The sequence below is a fragment of the Scardinius erythrophthalmus genome (genome assembly GCF_964197995.2).
Source record: "Scardinius erythrophthalmus genome assembly, chromosome: 24".
NCBI classification, from domain to species: domain Eukaryota; kingdom Metazoa; phylum Chordata; class Actinopteri; order Cypriniformes; family Leuciscidae; genus Scardinius; species Scardinius erythrophthalmus.
Window position 1 is genome coordinate 15,270,871 of NC_138244.1, and position 21,207 is coordinate 15,292,077.

At 37.2% G+C, this 21,207-nt stretch overlaps 3 protein-coding genes across 9 annotated transcripts in view; 1 reads left to right on the top strand and 2 right to left on the bottom strand.

The window, feature by feature from the left end:
- Positions 1–7,667, bottom strand: part of dnm1l (dynamin 1-like) — a 12,776-nt gene extending 5,109 nt beyond the window's left edge. For 2 of the 4 annotated variants that reach the window (XM_081356890.1, XM_081356888.1), the window contains exons 1-8: positions 7,434–7,645; positions 5,147–5,291; positions 4,754–4,789; positions 2,833–2,879; positions 1,244–1,315; positions 529–615; positions 279–441; positions 5–125 (exon numbers count right to left, since the gene is read on the bottom strand). In XM_081356890.1, coding sequence (XP_081213016.1) covers positions 5–125; positions 279–441; positions 529–615; positions 1,244–1,315; positions 2,833–2,879; positions 4,754–4,789; positions 5,147–5,291; positions 7,434–7,535 — 773 coding nt within the window. In that variant the 5' untranslated portion in view covers positions 7,536–7,645. Of the gene's footprint in view, positions 1–4; positions 126–278; positions 442–528; positions 616–1,243; positions 1,316–2,832; positions 2,880–4,753; positions 4,790–5,146; positions 5,292–7,433 lie in introns of all 4 variants that reach the window. The other 2 variants (XM_081356891.1, XM_081356889.1) reach the window with 1 other exon arrangement.
- Positions 7,668–8,465: 798 nt separating this feature from the next.
- Positions 8,466–11,896, bottom strand: dnajb9a (DnaJ heat shock protein family (Hsp40) member B9a). Its single transcript, XM_081356902.1, has 3 exons — positions 11,767–11,896; positions 10,850–11,074; positions 8,466–10,122 (listed from the first exon to the last, which is right to left on the bottom strand). Exons 2-3 carry the CDS (start codon positions 11,064–11,066, stop codon positions 9,695–9,697), a joined length of 645 nt encoding a protein of 214 aa, XP_081213028.1. The 5' UTR covers positions 11,067–11,074; positions 11,767–11,896; the 3' UTR covers positions 8,466–9,694.
- Positions 11,897–12,479: 583 nt separating this feature from the next.
- Positions 12,480–21,207, top strand: part of LOC308685224 (transcription initiation factor TFIID subunit 4) — a gene marked incomplete at its 5' end in the record, with an annotated part of 35,944 nt that continues 27,216 nt past the window's right edge. For 2 of the 4 annotated variants that reach the window (XM_081356881.1, XM_081356882.1), the window contains 9 exons: positions 12,518–13,739; positions 14,003–14,163; positions 16,200–16,376; positions 16,623–16,745; positions 17,445–17,534; positions 17,620–17,805; positions 18,398–18,473; positions 18,607–18,712; positions 19,278–19,447. In XM_081356881.1, the coding sequence (XP_081213007.1) occupies positions 12,518–13,739; positions 14,003–14,163; positions 16,200–16,376; positions 16,623–16,745; positions 17,445–17,534; positions 17,620–17,805; positions 18,398–18,473; positions 18,607–18,712; positions 19,278–19,447 (2,311 nt within the window). Of the gene's footprint in view, positions 13,740–14,002; positions 14,164–16,199; positions 16,377–16,622; positions 16,746–17,444; positions 17,535–17,619; positions 17,806–18,397; positions 18,474–18,606; positions 18,713–19,277; positions 19,448–21,207 lie in introns of all 4 variants that reach the window. The other 2 variants (XM_081356883.1, XM_081356884.1) reach the window with 2 other exon arrangements.

Sequence of the window (21,207 nt, forward strand, 5' to 3'; positions counted from 1 at the left end):
TTACCTGTTGACCACTCCGATCAGTCCTAGTTTGACAGGAATAACTCTGCCCATTAGTACATCCATTGCATCAGTACCGGCATCCATCAGATCTAGTTTAGTCACCACAGCCAATGTTCTGCGACCTGACAGTAGGAGAAAAATAAAAATGCTGTGTTTCGAAAAATCTGCATCGCACAGCTATGCGGAGTAACATCACATCACACAAAGTGAAAGATACAGATATTATGTGCAAAAATAATGCACAAGTAGAGTAAAATAAACGTAAATATGCTGACCATCTGTGTCCACCTCACGGGCCACTTTCAGCGCTTCAGAGGTGGCCATGTCTGTGTTCGCTGCAGTGACAGCTAAAATAATGCAGTTGGGATTACTGATGTATTTTAGGATCAGTTCACGGATCTGCAGCTCGATATCTTTGGGCTGGTCTCCCACTGGGACCTGAACATGAATATATCAGTGTCAGCGTCAAAAAATCATCCACAAACAGAATACTCAAACAGGCCAAGCTGAGCTTGAATAAAACACCTTTGTGATGCCAGGCAGATCCACCAGCGTGAGATTGACAACATGTGGTGAGAAGATTTTCAGGTGTATTGGCTCATCACTAATCCCCTGTTAAACAATAACACAGGATACATTTATAAGACCCTCGACATTCTGTATTAGTCAAAATGCAGAGCTTAATGCCAATAGAAACAACATTACATTTCAAAAGTTTCAGGTCAGTAAGATATTTTTGATAGAAGTCTCTTATGCTCAACAAGGCTACATTTGTTTGATCAAAAATACAGTAATATTGTGAAATAATAGTACAATTTAAAATAACTGTTTTCTATTTCTATATGTATTTTAAAAAGTAATTTATTCCTGTGATGGCAAAGCTAAATTTTCAGCATCATTACTCCAGTGTTCAGTGTCACATGATCTTTCAGAAATCATTATAGTAAGCTGATTTTCAGCACAAGAAATATTTCTTATTATTATCAATGTTGAAAACAGTTGTGCTGCTTAATATTTTTGTGGAAACCATGATACATTTTTTTCAGGATTCTTTAACGAATAGAAAGTTTAATTTTTGGAATTAGAAACCTTTTGTAACATTATAAGTGTATTCAATGTTTCCTTGGTGAAAAAAATAATAATACTAACTTGCTGACCACAAAATGTTAAATGGTAGTGTACATACACGGTTAAAAACAACCCATCATCTGATGTAGTTCCTTCAAGGACTCTTCCATACCTTGTTATTGCCAGAAATTCTTTCCGTTTCATTTTCGATTTCTTGCCTGATTTCATCAAAATCTGTGTAGACCTAAAAGGCAGAGACACAATTTAACAATCATGATATCTCACTTCACAGAGACTTAAATCAAACTTCTATAACAGTAAAGAGAATGAGAAACACACCAGGGAATGGCATTAATGTAACATAAGGTGAATACAAAGCATGTGTCTGACACAAGACCACACTGCAGTATTCTCTCCTGTGATCATTTGGACCAACACGCTCTTGAGGTTCATGAATTAAAGGACTTGTTCTTCAACTGTCAAACAATCAAACAAACTCTCTGCGCTGTTGTTTGTAGCACATAAAGGTGTCTGACGACCAGAATGCCTGAATAAACCAACATTGTGCAGCGTCTCTTTGATATAACAACTTTTCCACTTGGACTTACTCAAATGTGAGGTGTTGGATAATCCCAATTTAAACATGTGTCTTGAGAAATTGGGTCTTATTCAATAACTGTGCATATGGACAAATTTGTGTGCGATTATCCTAGTATGAACGCTTTCATGGATATTAACTTTCATGCAGTGTGTAATGTAGAAGTAAAAGTCTGCAAAGTTTCAAAGTGCACATCGAATGGAAATAACGGATTCTGAACTGCCTGAAACCAGTCTTACTTCCTGCACAAACCCACATAGGCTTGTAACAAACTCGCTTAATGCCATTCCTTTTTATTGGCTGCCCATTAACAATTTCTACTTTGACTCGTCCTCAAACACTGTAGTTGTAGCTGAGGCGTGGAAGAGTTTGGTTCGAGTCGTCGACATGTCGAGCAGACGCTGTTTTCTGTGCTGCGAAAGCAAATCCACTTTACATGCACTTCAAAAGAAAGAGGGCTGGAATTGATACAGTAAAATCGATGCCATTGTTACTGTTCATATCACTGTGTACACAAATGCTAAGGAAGCCTCCGGAACTGAAATTCAGATAATAGCGGGTTTGTTTGCAAGCGTTAGATCAATCACAACATACTGGGCCATCTGGCCAATCAGAGCAGAGTAGGCTATCATAAAGGAATGGTTTAGAGAGACTGAATCCTGCCAAAACATTTCAGACATTGTGAGAAAAGAGAAAATGTAAATGTTTTTTGAACCTGGATGAATGTAAAACCGTTGTAGGAGACCTTCTCTGAACAAAATTAGGAGTAAGCGTAATAGGGGCACTTTAACAACTTTTGTAGTAAAATTTATTATAAAATTACAAAGATGATTGCTGAAACCTGAAACCACCTGTGCACAAAAATCACATAGTCTTGGTGGACTTATAATCATGTTAAGATAAAATTTTATACATGTGTATTTAATCTTAAATATGCATATGCACAACTGGCAAATAATAGCATAAGAACAAGAAGTTCATGAGAAGTTGTCCTGTGCGTATAATTACTAATCCAAGCAACATTTAGTCAGTGAGAACAATTATTTTTTTAGAACTGTTCATAATGGACTCCTAAAAATGTTAAAAGAGCCACACACATTTGACCTTAGCTGCTGCTGATTGTGAATGCTTTGTCCAAACATCTATTGTGCTGCTTTCCATACCTTGTTTTTGGTGTGTAGAAACTTCCCCCACTCTTCTCCATCCACTCCTGTGGGAAAAATGTTGACGACACAATTTAAACTTTCACTTTCTTCAAAGTTGCCAAGTAGGAAAGGCTTTTGTTCCACATCAATATATCATTTCTATTTTTTAAAGCAACATGACAGCAAATTAAACAAAAACTGCTACAAAACAAAGGCAAAGTGCAGTGCATTGTGGGTAGCACAGCCTACCTAGCTCAAACTAAAACACTCTATTCTAATAAAGACTTTGACTCTTCACAACAAAGTGACATTTAAAATAAATAGTAAATGATGACTGTTAGATTTTAGTGAGTAAACTGACGTTTTGCAGTGTGATATGGTTTATATACCTTTTTCACTAATTGCAGTGTGTGTGTGTCTGTGTGTGTGTTCACGACTCACTGCTCCTAATGTGTGTGCACTATCATGGATGGGTTAAATGCAGAGGACAAATTCCGAGTATGGGTTACCATACTTAGCCTTCACGTCATGTCACTGTCACTTTTAAGACCCAAATAGTTCATACTCGCCACTTCAATCTGAAACCGAAACTAGATTGTACTCTACATTCCTGGTTTTCAAACCTGTCCTGAAGAACTGCACCCAGCACTGGACATTTTGTATGTCTCATTTATGTGATTTCGGAAATCCTTTAAGATCATTACAAACCGTAGATCTAATAAACATGGGTACGACATGTATGTCGGACCTCAGTGATGCTGCGTTCCAGACAAGATTGGACATGGGAATATCCCACATAAAACGTCCCACTTCAGACCTCAGTGATACTTTGTTCCAGGCGAGGTTGGATGTGGGAATATCCCAAATTAAGGTCCCACTTCAGACTCAGCAAGCTCCAGGCAATCAGACATCACATTCACATGTTGACCACATGATGTTGCCACGACACAAAGAGAGTATATTGTTTTTTTGTGTCAATTATGGCAAAAACAGAATAAAAAGAACACAAAATCGCTTTGAAAACAACAGATGAAAAGCAAAAACGAAGGAATTATTACATAAACTTAATGTCTAAAGTTAATGTTAATGTTTTTAGGTTTATGCTCATTAGAAGCAGGACTTGCTGACATCTTGGGGTTTGGGTTGATCGATGATGTACCCCCGGTTTCATAGGTTGAATGTCCGACTGCCAGACGTTATTTCCAAATTCCGAACTGTCTGGAATGCAGCGTTAGTATAGAAGAATAAATCGTCATCAGAATGCACTAGTGGTAAATAGATAGAGCAAGATGAACTACACTTTGGAAATTGTTTTTTTATGTGTGCTGAAAAAAAGAAGAAGCGAAAGAGGAGAATTGGGAAAAGAGGCCAACTTGGCATGCCAATTTTACAAATGGAGCTCGGGGTGAGTAGTTTTAAGTTTTAGCGCCATGACGCGATGATCAATACGCCATTTCATGTTGCATTTTTATTGGCTAGTCAGAAGATGTAGGTCGTAGCAGCAAACATACTGTGAGATGATCATGCTAAATTTCTGACACTGTCAGAAAATTATCGTAGGCTATCTTTGGTCGCAAGACCCTGCCAACGGCCGTCTTTGAACCTCTCTCCCTGTACGACGTAGGACCACCGTTTAGGAGCCACGACCACCGAAATCACCACGATTGGTCATCTTTCGTCCGGGACAGCCCAAAATCATACAATGGGTCATTACCTGACACACCCACTTCAGGTTTTGCAGTCTCAACTCGTTAGCAGATGAGTTGAGTCAGGTGAATTAGACGAGGGAGTGCTCCAGGAAAGGTTTGAAAACCACTGGTTTAAGCTAAGCTAATGGAATAGCTGGAAGTGCTCCAAGAAGAAATAATGGAAGCAGGATGGGAAAAAACACAAAGCTGCTAAACACAAGCAAAAGGGTAAGAAACAAGGAAAAGGAGACCTTTGTAAAGGCGCTCATTTTTCCAGGAATTGGGCTCTGTGTTTAAAGAGAGATGACAGAGTGTTAGCCTGCAGCAGTGCAGTCTTTATAGGACTCTAGTGTAGCCTAATCCACACAAATGCAGACATGCCCATGCTAAAAGCTTCATCTGAAATAAATAGCAGGTTCTTACGGACTGGATTCTATGTGTATTGAAAGTTCACAGTTTATTTAAAGAAACAGCACACATGGATAAACTGGCTCGGATCACTATAACGACCTAACAAGTACCCGACACCACAGCACCGCCATTGATTGAGCAACCGAATTAGAAACAAAGTAGCACCTAAATCACACAAACCAACACTGGAGGTCATTAATTCAATCATGCTTTAGAAAAAAAAAAGTACATACCATTCTCTTCGCTGGATTTTCTTCTGTCCTCCGGGTCTACGTTGACCAGCTGGAGGATGAGGGGCCTGCGGGTGACGATGCCCGTCCCGCGGGGCAGAAGGTCTCTGCCAACCAAACTCTCCAGCACAGAGCTTTTCCCGCTGCTCTGGAAATCAGATGCACCACACAAAATACAAATAAATCTGGACTGTCAATTACTGAACATTTACTTCTTAAAAACATGTTTCGAACCGTAATTAAAAGTTCACTTCCTGAACAAACTTGTACCTAAACAGCTTAATCTAATAGACCTTATGTCGCTCCGCCCCTTTTCAGAGGTGCACTCATTGTGTTCCGTCTTCCGGTTTGTATTTCCACCGCATGAAAGTAAGATCTTACGGATTTATGAACGAACGGTTCACTTTTAAATCTTCCTGGTCTACTGATATTTATTATGACATTTGCTTGAAACATCACAATGTTCATGATAACCACTTCACCAGCTAATTACTCTTTGATAGCGATGCCACATAAATATGCAGAACTTCTGCAAAAACGGAAGTTCAAAGTCAAATTGTGAAGATGGCTGCGCGCTGGTTTCTCAGGTGCACACGGTCTATAAAGGCTACTGTATCATACATGAATTTCTAAGGCGTCTAAATGATCAACATCCTGAAAAACCTGTTGCACACAATCTACTACATTCCTATTGTCGTCTGATTGATAGTTCATACTTTTCAGCAAGTAAAATTCATTCTAAAAACCACCTTCAAATCTTTCCTGATTTTTATAAAGAAAACGCAAGAATGACTTTTATATTGTTAGAAATAGTTCAAGATGCTCATCACTGTATTGAATTGCATTATACGTTTTGCCCCATAATAAAAACTACAGAGCTTTAATCATCAAACTAAGCATTTAAATATCTTAATATTAAGATATATTATTGGGAGATATAGAGTGACAAATGATATTTATACACATTTTATGCAAGTAATCTTATAAAGCTATTAGAATTTCATCCTACTTTTTTGCCATATAATTAACATCTACACCAAACTGCATATTTGTTCTCAGTTTGGGCCTCTGAAAAAAAGTGTGAGCTCTATATTCTCAACATATTATACTATATGAGCCATAAACGTATGTAAAACACACATGCAAACCTTTTTTCCAGATTTATTTTATATTTTGTCCAAATGTTCAAAAATAAAACATTGGGTCCAAAATTTTCTTTCATTATATGGCCCAAAACAGCTGAAGTATGACATTTGAAATCTTTACTTATGGGAACCACAGACCATTTGAGGCAATCGTATGTAGTTTGAACTAACAAAAACAATAAACTATTGTTAAAATCTGAGGGAAATAGCCTGTGTGGAAACCTTTTCTGACTATTATTTAATAAGTTAGGCTAGTTTACAGAGACAACAACACTTTCTTGGGCACCCAGACAGCCATATCCTCTTAAGCGGTCAGTGAAAGTCTCTGCTTTAAGACTCTTTAAACTTATTATACCTGAAGTGTGTGAGGCAGATGGTAAGAAACTCTTCTACTTGATGAGTCAGTCTCTGGTGTACTTACATTAAAGCTCCATATTACTATACCACTATTTATCAAGTATGCAGTATTTTCCACCATGAAATGACGCAGATGTCTATTGTAACGTCAAAGGATACGATCCACAATCCTTTTCACCTTAGTATCAATCTGCCCATTTTGTCCTTGTTATAAAGTGAGTCTTGTCTTGCAGCTGCTCAGTCCAAACATGCAGCCTGAACTGTCAAGTTCAGACCGACCATGGCGCATCTCATCATGTGTTAGCAAGTGTAATGAGACCAGCACAGCTCTATGATTCACTTTATGATATTGCTCATGCTGTTAAAACATAAACACATTCCTAACAGTAGAAATTTTCACATAATATACGTGAGAGGTAAATTATTCAAATACGAAATAGGAAACATGCGAGTGCATACGTTAGCACGCTAGTTAGCTGGATAGCGCAGATAACATTATTGGAAAGCTAGTTAAAGATTTTAATTGTCAGGATATTTAAAAAGACATTCAATTATTTGTCGTTGATCTTGCCATATATAAACAATGTCGCAGAAAAAAAAAAAAACGTAGCTAATAATAGGTTGTGTCCAAAATAAGTGAACTGCATAGATATGGGCTTCATAGGTGCCCTCGAACTTTCGATTCGATTCACAAATGCAGTCTAGGTGGGTAACGTTAACTCACTAGGTTTGGAAACACCGCCATAAACCTGTATCAGCCTGAATGGAAACCGCAACTACAAAATTACCTGCGTTCCCACCACTGCAATCTGAGGCAGCTGGATAATATCCGCCCCGACTGTGTTAAAAACATCCTGGAGTTTGTTAATGACAGGAATAAGAGCCTCCATCGCGTTGACGATCTCTTCCACTGTCAAAATGAGTGGCTAAAGCGACTGCCGCGGCTAAACACGGCACAAAGTCATCCAATGTCCCTCACTGTGACACCATGAACCAACCCGGCCGCGGAAAAACTGCGCGCTGATGGTGCATTGTGGGACTTGTAGTTTTAGGCGGCACAACAGCTGGTGACCCACTTTTGAATTTTCTGGAAATAAACTACATTACCAAGCATTGTTCTGAGTGGATGCGACAAAGCAACCGTAACTATGGGGTGCAACAAAAATATTTTGGAGCATAGAGGAAAACATGTTTTTGGGAAGGTAGCTCAAGTAACAATATTACATAAATTATCACACATGTAGCCACGTGGTGTTATTAATATGGTTATCTGACAGCACAACACATCTATTTTTTAATAGGCTATATACACACCAAGATAAATGTTCATTAATAATACACACATTTTTACAAACGTGAACTGGATAAATTATTAACAGTTAAATACAAAATGTAAAAATGGCAGAATATAAAAAAATAAATAGTAAGAAAAGAATGCCACTTAAATTATCAATATCTTATCTTAATTAATAGTATATGATCTAAAGCGCCTTTTGCTTGTTTACATATATACAAAACACTTTTAAGTCTTTTATAAAAATAAAAATAAATGGGTTCGGAGCAAACCATATCAATGTAAGTTTATCAGACTTCTCCAATAATATTAATTGTATAACATGCCTTTTTCTTGTTCTATCCCATGGCCATTGAAATATATGACAAATTCTATGTATGACAGAAACTACATATGTATATTGCAATAAATTTTATATCAGTTCAAGTTTACTGAGGGTACTAAAATGCTCCTGTATCGCAACTGCACAGCAATTAATGCGTTTTATAAAAATCCTAAAGAAAAGGGTCCTCAAACAAATCATTTTGAACACGATTTATTGTTAACCCAAGTAGACATACATCTGGGTTCAAATAGGCTATTTAAGATTTACATTTCATCCATAGGATTAAAATAAAGAAAGTGCCAGATGAGTCTACCGAGACTCTGAACATAACAACTATGTCAGCGGGTAACAGTTAAACCAACAGGACAGCTGCCTTTAAATATTGCACATGGGATCATTCAACACAACAGGTCACAGGTGATGTCATACAGGAACGCAGCTGGGTTATACATCGTATTTACAACAAAAAAAACATTGTCAGGCAAATGCTAAGTTGGTACATTCCCCTTGTTTCTTTTTAGGGGTTACACTGCCATATAAAAAGAAACAATCAATGCTTATGTTTTGTTACAAACATATCAAAAGTTCAGCCAAAATACACTTTGGCTTAGAGAACAATGTCAGACTTGTACTTTGCTAAAGCAAAAGCGGTTTACAAACCCAACCGGATAACTGATGTACATGACAAAAACAGAGACTTGCTTTCTCTCAGCCATGCAAACTATAATACACATGAGGTCATAAAAGTGCTCCAATCTGATCACAATAAACTCAATATAACACAATGAGTGGGAAAGGCACCTCTCTAACTAATAAGTGTGAGTTTGAAAGAAACTACTAAAACTATATCATTCACAGCAATGCAGCAAACATTTGTTTAGCTTCACATAAAAATAAAAGAGCATTCATTAAGATGTAAACCCCAAATATTCATATTATGAGTGTTCAGCACCAAAACAACAAAATATACAACCTTGGATAAGTAGAGAAGCTAATGGAAGAGGTAAATGGTCTGTCATGATGATTCAGGATTTCTGCACATTCATTCTTTCACTATAACAGGGGAGTTTAGTAGCTAACCAACAACTTGCAAATAACAACTTGTTTCATATAGTCAAGAAAGTGTGATTTCAACATAAATGCACACTATTATTAGAGCGTCCTCAAATAGTTTCTCATCAATACACCTTTTTTTAATGTTTTGGTGCTGCAGGGATGAAAACAAACTCATAAAAAGCCTAAACCTAGACTTCGAGGCTATTAAGAAGATGTAGTGTCAATTGTAGATATCAACTGAAACTCCAAATGCATCTTAAATAACGGATCAGTCACTGGTAAAATCAAACCCCAATCATCATCACAGCAGCAAATTAATAACTCAATCTAAATCAGACATAAAAACACACAAGTGTGATGGTCCGAGCTGATGTTCAGGACGAGGTGCAGTCCGTGTACGTGGTGACCATGTTTCCTCTCCGCTGGGTCACCGTTCTGCAGTGTTGTTTGGTTGTGCCCTGAAACCTGCTCTCTGTTCTTTTTATGTGTCTGTCAAATGTAAACATCTTCTCCATATCTTCAAAGATGTCCTCGAAGGCTCCGGTACCAAAAGCGCCCTGGAAGTGTCTCTTGTGGCGGTTGTGTGCTTGCTGGTGGGCCTTTAAGTGCTCGTCAAAGTGCCGTTTTTGGCGAGCGTGCCTGTTTTGGCTATAGATGTCAGAGTCTCTGAACATGTCATTGAAGTTGAAATCAAAGGAATGATGAAAACGCTGCCCTCCATTCATGTCTTCACTGCTGAACGCATTGTCTCCGAGCTGGTCATACTCTCGCCGCCTTTTCTCATCCGACAGGGTTTCATATGCTGCAGAACGAGTTTTCAAAAATGATGCATGACCAAGTCAGCAATGAGAAGAATCTTTGCTTATAAACATGCTATTTAATTGTAGATCACTATATTAAGAAGTAGTTAATCAAGCAGAATACATTACACCAACAGTTTGGAAAAATTAAGAGTTTTTGATGGAAGTCTCTTATGCTCACCAAGGCTGCATTTATTTGATCAAAAATACTGTGATATTGTGAAATATTATTACAATTTACAAGAACTGTTTTCTATTTTAATTTATTTTAAAATGTCGTTTATTCCTACAATGGCAAAACTGTAGCTAATATTTATAATGAAAGAATCCTGGAAAAAATGTCACGTTTTACATAAAAACACATTGAGCACCAATAACAATTCATAATAACTTTTTAACAAACATAAAAGCTTCAAAAGTTGCAGTTTTGATATGGGGGTGAGTGATTTATATAAAAAAAAATCCAAGTATTGTAAAGTTATGTTTACCACAGTTCTTATTTTACTCATAAATTGAAAAAATCCCATTATAAAAACCCATTTGAAAATCTCGAGTGAACCACTAGAGAATTAGTACAACTACATAAATTAAAATATATTAAAATAGAAAAGTTATTTAAAATTTTACTAATATTTCACAATATTACTGTATTTTTTATCAAATAAATGCAGCCTTGGTGAGCATAAGAGACATTAAAAAACATTTGATCGAATAGTGCATATAACCTACCTTCAGCAATCTCTCGAAATTTGGTTTCCGCATCGGGGCTCTTGTTCTTGTCAGGGTGATATTTCATGGCAAGCTTGTGAAAAGCTTTTTTGATCTGACGGTCAGAAGCGTCTTTTGGCACACCGAGGATGTCATAGTAGTCCTTTCTGGCCAGTATGAGTTCTGTTATCATCAGGATACACACTGCGAACATCAGTGTTGACTGTGCCGTGGCCATGCTTCTGGCTGATGGACAAGATGATAGAAGAGAGAGCAGAGATGTGTCAGTTGGACCTGTCTAAACAATGAACATCTATACCTCTTAATAACAATGTAATATCACATGAAAATGAATCTATTAATATATTTCAGGAAATAAAATAAAATAAACAAAAGCAATGTTACTTCTTTGAACAGTGGAATTCATCCATAGAATTTTCAACATGTGCTGCACATAATAATATTCCTGATGTGTTTATAATTCTTACATACATGTTAGCTTTACCAATGCGCCACGCCCCCTTGATTAGCCGTAGTTTTACTGTTTTTAACATTTCTTTAAATTGAAAAAATTTAATTCAAATATATATTTAATAACCATTTATTAAATAGAATATTATATTATATTATATTATTTTTAAGAATATTGCGTTTGCCAGCGTATGTACAGTATTTTGTACATTTATACGATATTTTGAATTTTTATATATTTTCTTTATATTGTTTCATTGATTAAGAATGATAAAACCACCGCAATACGCCTTTCGAAACCAACTTTCATAAGACTGACGAACTCATTTAGCCAGCTTGCTAACATGAACATTATGTCTCATCTAATCCTATCGCATTATCAACAACAACTACGAAAACACGCAATATAAATGAAAACAATTAATAATAAGACGTAAATTCGGGCATATTGTGAAACACGCACTTACTGTTCCTGACAGCACCGATGAAAATGATCAAAACTGATACTGGTGTTTTCAATATTTGGGCCGTACAACACGACTCTCAATCCTATTGGTGCAGCTCTGTACCACGTGATCTTTGCATAAACCAGACACCAAAACGCTCACTGTTGCGTTGTATTTACGCAGAGCCAAGAGGCAGATATCATTACATAAAATCTAAGTTTTCTAAACTAAACTCTTATTCCTGATGTTATTTACACAAGGGCAACAGAAAATTTTCTCGTTTGTGTAAAACAAAAACATTTAAGAAGTGATTCTGTTTCAGTAAAAAAGTAGGGTAGGCCAATAATCTGTGCATAAAAATTTAAATATGTATCAGAATAATTAGAACTTTGTCTTTTTGAGATGTGATTAGGTAATTCCAAAACTACAGTTGAGCTTAAGATTGTGATATGTTTTTTTTTATTAAAGATTTACAAATACACATTGTGATAAACAAAACAATAAAGTAAATAAATAAAGTAAATATTTGTTTAAATATTAAAACATTGTATTTTATTTTTCTTTATTATTTTTCAAACTTAATTTTATATTTAGATATTTAGTATATTTATTTTAATTTTACATTTATTTGTCTGTAAATCACATTTACAATACGTTAAAAAAATAAACATGGATTTATATATTTTTAGTTTTACATTGAATATTTATGAGGCAGTTTCCAAATTTGTTTCCAGAAATGACAGGCTTATGACAACAGCTGCAAACCTTGTCCATGATGTCATTACGTTTCCCACAATGCCTCAGCAGCAAAACAACGCACGCGCCGTGCGCATTTCTCAAGCGTCTCTCAAAGATGGCGGGTGTCCCCGATCCACTGGAAGATATGCTGTACTCCGAAGTGGACGAAAAAGCCGTCAGTGACCTCGTAGGCTCGTTAGAATCGCAGTTGGGTGGACAAAACAAGGCGGTGGGTCCTCAAGGCGACACCAGGAGACCCTCAAACGCGCTAAATCCACACTTGGGGAAATTACTGCCCGCCCAAGTAGAAACAACACTGGAGCAGCAGCGGCAGCCACAGCGAAACCAGGAGGGAAACTCTCAAGAAAACGGTCCGGACAGGATACCGGCGTCCAGCTCTGTCCCCTCCACCTCGAACCTGCCCAGTACTTCTGCGAATATAGTTACAGCAACGAACCGGGTGCAATATCATTCATCAAATCCATCAACTTGTTCAAGTGACGCAGCACCAACAGACTCTCATTCCAATACAAATCACATTGCGTCTGCTGTCCGGACGGTTCCCGCCAGAATACAGACTGTGAACGGAAGCAGTGGCACGTTAAACTCTTCTGTTATCGCTTCCGCGCCTGCTTCTGTAAACGGTATTGACATTGGTGCAGGTGTAGGTACTGGTAAAAGCAACATGTCTGCTCCTACTAGTACAAATACTGCTTTTGTGTCCGCTCAGCCCAACAGCACACTGCCACATGCGAATGTGTCACTAGATAGTCAAGCAAACCCCACCATAGCACTGCACAGGCCTCCTAACACCATCACAAGTGTCGTACACAACGGAGGTGACCCTAAAGTCTCAGGATTGCCCATGCAGGGCACTGGTCTTGTCTCCACCTCTGTGGCGTTCACAAACACAGAGCCCAAATCTGACCCTCAAAACCAGATTAAAGCCATCGTCCCGAACCAGCTCCCCGGGGCTCCTGTAGGGTTGCACCCCAGCACGCCCACTCAAATTATTGTGTCCTCAAGTCCAGTGGTGACCTCACTTCCTGTGGTAAGCACCCCTTCTGTCCTTGCAAAGCCGGCAACAACCACTCTCGTAGGACAGCACACGACCCTGTTGAGACCTGGTACGCCCACTCAAGTGACAGCGACCGCGGTGGCCCAGCAGCGACCAGGGGCGCCTACGACCCAGCTGATTGTCAGACCCCAACAACAAACTACTATTCAGTTACCACCAGGATTCACCATACCACCAGGTAATAGCTCGGGAATAGTCCAGCTGCGAAAAAAATGCTTCACCCAAAAATGGACATTTTATCATTTGATCGCTTTAATGCCGTTTGACAAACTTGCATGACATTCTTACTTCTGTCGGACATAAAGATATTTTTAGGACTTTTTTGTGCACATAATGAAAGTAAATGGGGTCCAAAACAAAACAACATTGGACGCCATTGAATTTCATTGTTATTGCTTCGATATGATTCGTTTACACAGTTTCCTCTGTGTTCTTCTGAAGGTATGGTGCTGGTACGTACGGAGGCCGGTCAGCTGGCGTTGGTTCCTCAGCAGGTCCTGGCCCAGGCCAAAGCTCAGAACCAAAATAAAGCCACCATGTCACCGAGACCTGCTACACCCACTGCTGGAGCAGCTTTCAGAGTCACCACACCTGTTGCCCAGGTACGAGCACGACATCTCTTGTTGGATATCACATGAATAATATTCGCAGATGATTTATGTATTCATTTTAGGATCACATTAGCAAAATCTCATGGGCAAAAAAGGCCAATTGCCAATAATGTAGCGATGTATGAAGCACAGCTCACACAGAAGTCACTTTAAAAACAACAAAGCTTTCGGTAACACTATTTTACAGTGTCCTTGGTACATGTTACATGCACTTATTACAGTAATGCATAATTACATGTAACTAACCCTAAATCAAACCCTATAGTAAGAGAATTCTGTTAAGTAATATGACTTAGTACTTAAATGTAAAGTTATACTGTAACAAAGACACCTTAAAGGGTTAATTCACCCAAAAATGACAATTCTGTCAGTTATTACTCACCCTCATGTTGTTCCAACCCCGTAAGACTTTCGTTCATCTTCGGAACACAGATGAAGATCTTTTTGATGAAATCTGAGAGCTCTCTGTCCCATTGACCCCTACAAAACTTCCACTTTGACACTTCAAAAAGTTTATCAAGAGATTGTGAAAATAATACCCATGAATCGTGCGGTATAGTCCAACATTTTCTGAAGAGACACGATCACTTTATATGATGAACAGATTGAATTTAGGCTTTTATTCACATGCAAACTTTCATCAACTCACACATCAGTTGTGGTAAACGGAAGCTCAAGCAGTTTCATTTGAGCTTCTGTTTATGTTTGCTGATCAATATTCATTTTCCAAAGATAATTTGGACTAAACCGCTCGATTCATATGGATGCTCTACAATCTCTTTATGAACTTTTTGAAGCGTTAAAGTGGTAGTTGTGCAGCTGTCAATGGAGGGACAGAGAGCTCTCAGATTTCATCAAAAAGATCTTCATTTTTGTTCTAAAGATAAACAAAAGTCTTACGGGTTTGGAACGACATGAGGGTGAGTAATGAATGACAGACACATTTGTGGGTAAACTAACCCTTTAAAATAAAACGTAAACAAGCTTTCCGTTGGGCAACAAATTTGAAACTCTTGTGAAATCTGAGTGGGGAAATCTTTTGACCTTGTGCAAAATTGTCACATGGATTTTTGCGTGGATCTTATTGAAATGACTGGATTTCGCCCATGAGAATTTGCAGAACAACGTAAATGTGACCGAAGTTGCTAAAATTGCACATAAATGAATCTATAGAGCTAATTGACTGTTCATACATATAGTTCAGTGGGATAGTTCACCCTCATGTTGTTCCCAACGCATAAAAGATTTACATTTTTCTCCATCACCATTCATATCCATTGCATCTTTCTTCCAATTACAATAAAAGTGAATTGAAAATGAGGCCGCCTGTCTGCATAACATCTACTTTTGTGATTTTGCTATTCCAAACTGGCATACTTTTTTTTTTTTTTGGCACACAAACTGTTGTAAGGAAAATATCATCTGAAAAGTCTTACAAAAGGATATAAAAGCACCATATATGTCGTCCATGTGACTTCTGAAGCCGTATTGAAGCTTTGTATGAAGAAAAAAAAAATCACAGATAATTTTTTACATTGGCTGGATCTCACAAATCAAATATGACACCAATTAAAGGTCATTAACAATAAACACTGTTATTTATCCAGTGGTTCAAAACCAAACATCATAACATTATATGTGCCATACTTGGATTTGATCTGTTTATCACACAAAGCTATAGAGTAGCTTTAGATTTGATATCTAGTGCTTGAGGAGTATAGAGTACTTTTTGTTTAGTTTTTTGGTTTAAGAACTTTCATTGAATGGCAAATATGTGAGGAAAAATTACATTTGTGTCGGTTTTGTTGAAAAAATGACATGCGTGTTTGGAACAATGTAAAGTTGAGAAAATACATTGTTTCTGGGTGAATTATTCCTTGAAAATGTTTTATATTAGTTCATGATACCTTGTCTTGTTATTGCACCACTTTCCATTCAAATTGGAAGCTCAGGCAAAATGTTTCTTCTGTCATGGCACTGTAGAGGTAAGATTCTTAACTCGACATGTTTTTTTTTTATTTCCGTAGCAGAAGACAGCAGTGGTAACGATTACCTCAGCTCAGAAGCCCACCACCACAGTCATTACAGCAGGAGCCCGTGTTCAGCCTGCACCACAGACAGTCCTCAAACCCTCTGTGACCCCTCAGAGTCCCAGCACGACCTCTGCCGCTGCCCCAGCTAACAGAGCACCTGTCCTCTCTCAGGTACTGTTCAAATTAAACTCTTTTCATTCGTCATGTAGTCATTTTTATTTCTATAGCACCTTTCCAGAGCAAGCTTCATCAAGGTGCTTTACATCTGAAATATAAAAGAGAAATCAAAAATAAGAATTAACAGACATTAAAAACAGACAATCAATAAAAAGATGCATAGAGCACCGTTTAGACCAGTTTAAACAAGTGAAGTCTGAGTTCATTATTTTTTGTAAAATACCAGAATTTTCATTTCAGGAAATGCAAGAGAATGTAAAGAAGTGCAAGAACTTCCTAGCAACGCTCATCAAACTGGCGTCCCATAATTCCCCCTCCCCGGAAACATCTAGGAATGTGAAGGCACTAGTGCAGGATCTGCTGGTAAGTTTTTGTCATTTCAGTGTTTAAATGTGTGTGTGTGTGTGTGATTTCTGCATCTCTAGTGGCAGTGTTTTGATTGGACCACTTTATTATTGTTTCACTTTTCTTTCTTTCTCTTTTTTAAGTGATAGTATTTCATCTTGTGCTTTTCTCATGCTAAACTGTAGATGTCAGCATTTGCAGGGCTGAAAAATATGAGTTTTTTCCCCCTGCTCAGACAGGCCAGTAAAGGTCTCTTTACACAGCCATGTTAAGGCTGATTTGTGCTTGCTCAAAATTCAGTGTAAAGACATAAGGTCGCATAAAAGCTTGACTACATTATGCCTGTCAAAGTACACAGTTGTAATTGCATTTAAGTGCCTCTGTGCAGCATTAAACAGTCTGTGTAAAGACATTAAATGCAACTGCTGAAGCACTTCTTTGCCACCTTCACAGTGTAAATTTGGCATATTTTTTTATTTGCCCTGCCAATATTCTCACTTTTTTTTTTCTTTTTTTTTTTTTACAAATATTTTGCTATACTAATATGAATTCACACCTAATGGCAGCAATTTCCAACAAACTGTTACGAGTGAATTCCTAGCTTTGTAGCAAATTATTTGTATAACTTATTGTAGAACTGCATGTATAACAAGAGCAAATCTTTTCATATTTGCACATTTGAACTGATATGCATTTTGCCTTCTAAAATCTGCAAAGGATGCGAAAATCGAGCCTGAGGAGTTTACAAATCGCCTGCAGACAGAGTTGAAATCATCTCCTCAACCATACCTGATCCCTTTTCTGAAGGTAGGACTCATTATTTTCCATTATAAAGCAATTGCACTAATTGTTCTTAATGACACTAAATCTGTTCCCCCTCCTCTTTGTACAGAAAAGCCTGCCTGCTCTGCGTCTGACACTTCTGAACTCCCAGCAGTCTTTAACTCAGCTGTCTCAGGCCTCGACTACGTCCACCCCACTGACGGTGAACACCATTAAAGCTCCAGCGCCGAGCACACTACCCTCCACCATATCTACCATCCGGCCGGCTGCTGCCATGACTCCCACTACCACCATGGTACTCGTGCTTTCCTATGGTCTAGTGTAGGGCTGGTCAATATATTGAATATTCATGTCCGTAACATTAAACGCATTGAATATTCGTAAAATTTTAATGTGAAAATTGATCATTTTAATGCACTTTTTTATTTTGCTATGAAGTTTTCTAAAGATCATGTTATTAAATTAATTCTATGATCTTAGCCTCGGTAAGACGGATAATAGCATCTCTGATTCAAACTTAAGTAGCAAAAAATAAGTTTTAAATGAATTCATAACTCGTTCACAGAAGCCTCAACATGGCTTTTTTATACATTAGCCTAAAAAGTAGTATTAATGCATATAAATAAATATTTTTGTCCATGTGATAAACATTTTTATTATTATTATTGCATTAAACATTGAGTCTAATTGGTTAAGGCTGTTTTGTTGAAATGATGCTTTATATAATAAAAAAAACTTAAGTAAATTTAGAGCAAATATATTAATATAGTGACTTATTGAATATCTTCTGAAGCCTTACAAATGTCTTTTTTATTTTTTTTTTAAAGTTAAATCATCCAGCACTTGTCTAAAAATGTTCATTTCCTCTGTGGTTTTGTTCTGTTCAGGCTGTTAAGAGGCCCGGGCTTCAGGCTACTCCGACACGGATGCCGGTGGTGATTACACAGACGGTTCGTACTCAAGGTAAGCTAGAGACTTAATGAGCTTAGAGACCATTTTAAACACACCAAAGGAAAGTGATTGAGGCTTAAGTGTTCCTTTTCTCATGCAAGAATCTAAAAGAAATACCCCAGTATAATTACAAGTTTTATTGCAGGTGCTGTTGGGACACACTTGCAAGTGAGGAACCCCATGAGTGTGGCTTTTCAAGCCTCAGCCAATCAAAAACAGAAACTAAATGACCCTGGGGGTGGGACTTTCAGGTAGGTTTTCTAAGAGTCCAGTAGGAGGCAGCATTTCTCTAGAATTGTTAGTTATTTCAATGGGTGCAGACAGAATTTGAGAATGTAAAAATGGGTGTGATGGAATGGTCATGTTCATGACTATATATTATTATTATTATTATTATTGTAAAGAAAATAGAATAATTTTAAAAAGATTCAGTAAAGCTTTGAAATGCGTTTGGTATCAAACTCATTCCACAAGATTTGCTTACATATATAAATATATATAAAGCAGCTTAATTTATACATTTAATGCATAAATATAAAAAGTGTGACATAGACAATGTAAATTACTTTGTACAAAAGTCAGATTTTATCCAAGCACAAGATGATTAATTTTTTATTTTAATTTAAAAAATATATTATTTTATTTTTTAAGTTCTTTCACAGTAATGTACTGTATATATAATACATGTAACATATTTTGTTAAAAATATTTTGTATAATAAAAAATATTTGAATATACAGTTTTATATGTATACATCATAATATACCTGTTTCATGCATGGTAAACCTCTTGTATCTTCTCCATTTGTGTCTGCAGGGATGATGATGACATCAATGACGTGGCATCCATGGCTGGTGTGAACCTGAACGAGGAGAACGCCCGTATCTTGGCCACGGGTTCGGAGCTGGTGGGCACCCAGATCCGTTCCTGTAAGGACGAGGCCTTCCTTCCTGCCAGCCTGCTCCACAAACGTCTCCTGGAGACTGGTACAAAATAGCTCACCACCACAATACTCTCATGTACTGGAGCGGCAGTCTGGCAATGTGCTTGTCAGGATCAGTTTCTCCTGGCAGGTTTACAGTCATAAAGAGGTTTAGGCTGTACCGCCACTGTGTGGGCAGTTAATATTCTGTCTAATTACTGTATCAGTGTTGACTGACGTTGTTTGAGGGCGGATCTTTAAATGGGTGTGGGATTATGAATGGATTTAAACAAAAAGCTGATGAAAGCTGGCCCAATGAGACAGGAAAGATGTGTCACTCTTTTCAAAGCTTTATGATTCGGCTCCTTGATTTAAATACTATAGAGAAAAACTGCATAGCTAATAATTTTGGGCCAGATTAACAGTCAGGCATATGAATAGAAGGGATTTGCATAGTTTTATTTTATAATTTCAAAATCAAATAACTAGAGTAATGAGTGTTAAAGCAAAAAATTAGTGTGTTCTTGCAAAATTTGCGTGTGTGTATATATGTACACACTATTATTGATAATTACTTCATACACATTTATATATGACAAAACAGAAAATGTAGATAAAGTTTGTGGTAACTAATACATTATATAATTAATGGAAAATCTAGATTGAGTTTTTGATGGCTCTAATTGTCTTTTAGATTACTATTATAGTATTCATTAGTATTTTGAATTCACCTTTATTTTTATATTTTCAGTTTTTATTTATGTGTTTGCCCTTTTTAATACTTTTAGTTTTTTTATATATATATTTCTGTTTACCTTTAATTTGTTTTTTAATTTTAGTTTAGTGTTTCACCTTAAACTTATTTTATGTTTGTTGCCAAGGCTTTTATTTTTCATCTAACATTAAAATTTTATTTCAGCTTTATTTCAGTTAACGAGAATTATTTTTAATAGTTTGAGTTTAGTTTATTAACAGTAATAACGCTGCTGGTTGAGTAGTTAGTCACTGTGACCCAACTTAGACTTAAAAAGTAGAGATCCAATTATTAGTACTCTTCAAATCCCCTCTCCTTGATCTTCGCCTAAGACTAGTGCACTTTCTAGTGCACTTCCACTGGTCACTCACTTGCTAAGTCAGTCTAATGAGTGCCCCGTGTCCGAGCTTGAGGCGTCCCCGGGCTGTAGATTAATACTTTATAGGCCGTCTTCTGATGGCTCTCTGTTAGTTTGCTGTGTGCTGAAATGTGAGGTTGCCTCAGGCCTCTTCCCTGACAAGGTCACTTGCATGCACACTCTGAATGTCCCTGCCTAAACGAACAATGCGCATTTCAAACACTAGATGGATTCAAATCTACTTACCTGTAGATTATTCAGAATTTTTTAAAGACAATTTGAGCATGCTTGCCCCCATAATACGCGCAGCCATGTTGTTATGCTGTGGTGATGCAAGGTGATGCTGAGGCCTTCTAGGTTGATCATTTTTTGACAGTAAAGACCTGTATAATGTTACAAATAATTTCTTTTTAAAATAAATGCTGTTCATTTTAACGTCCCTATATAAAGCAGCACAACTGTTTTTAATATTGATAATAAGAAATGTTTCTTGAGCAGCAAATCAACATACTAGAATAATTAAATGGGGGGAAATGTGTATATCAACACCAAAAAGGGTCTATAATCAAGTTCAACCATCAATAATGTCTCATCAACAATGATTATTTAACCTTCACATAAATCACTTAAAGATATCCTAAAGAGCACGAAGAAACAGGAGACTGTCACGTAGAGATGAGGAAGGTCTCTGGCTCCCTTTTATCCAAAAAAG

Excerpts from the sequence above, each read along its gene's own strand:
- dnajb9a (XM_081356902.1), bottom strand. The coding sequence starts at position 11,066 with ATGGCCACGGCACAGTCAACACTGATGTTCGCAGTGTGTATCCTGATG. Across the intron at positions 10,123-10,849 it reads ATTTCGAGAGATTGCTGAAG|CATATGAAACCCTGTCGGAT; the intron begins GTAGGTTATATG and ends CTCGTTCTGCAG.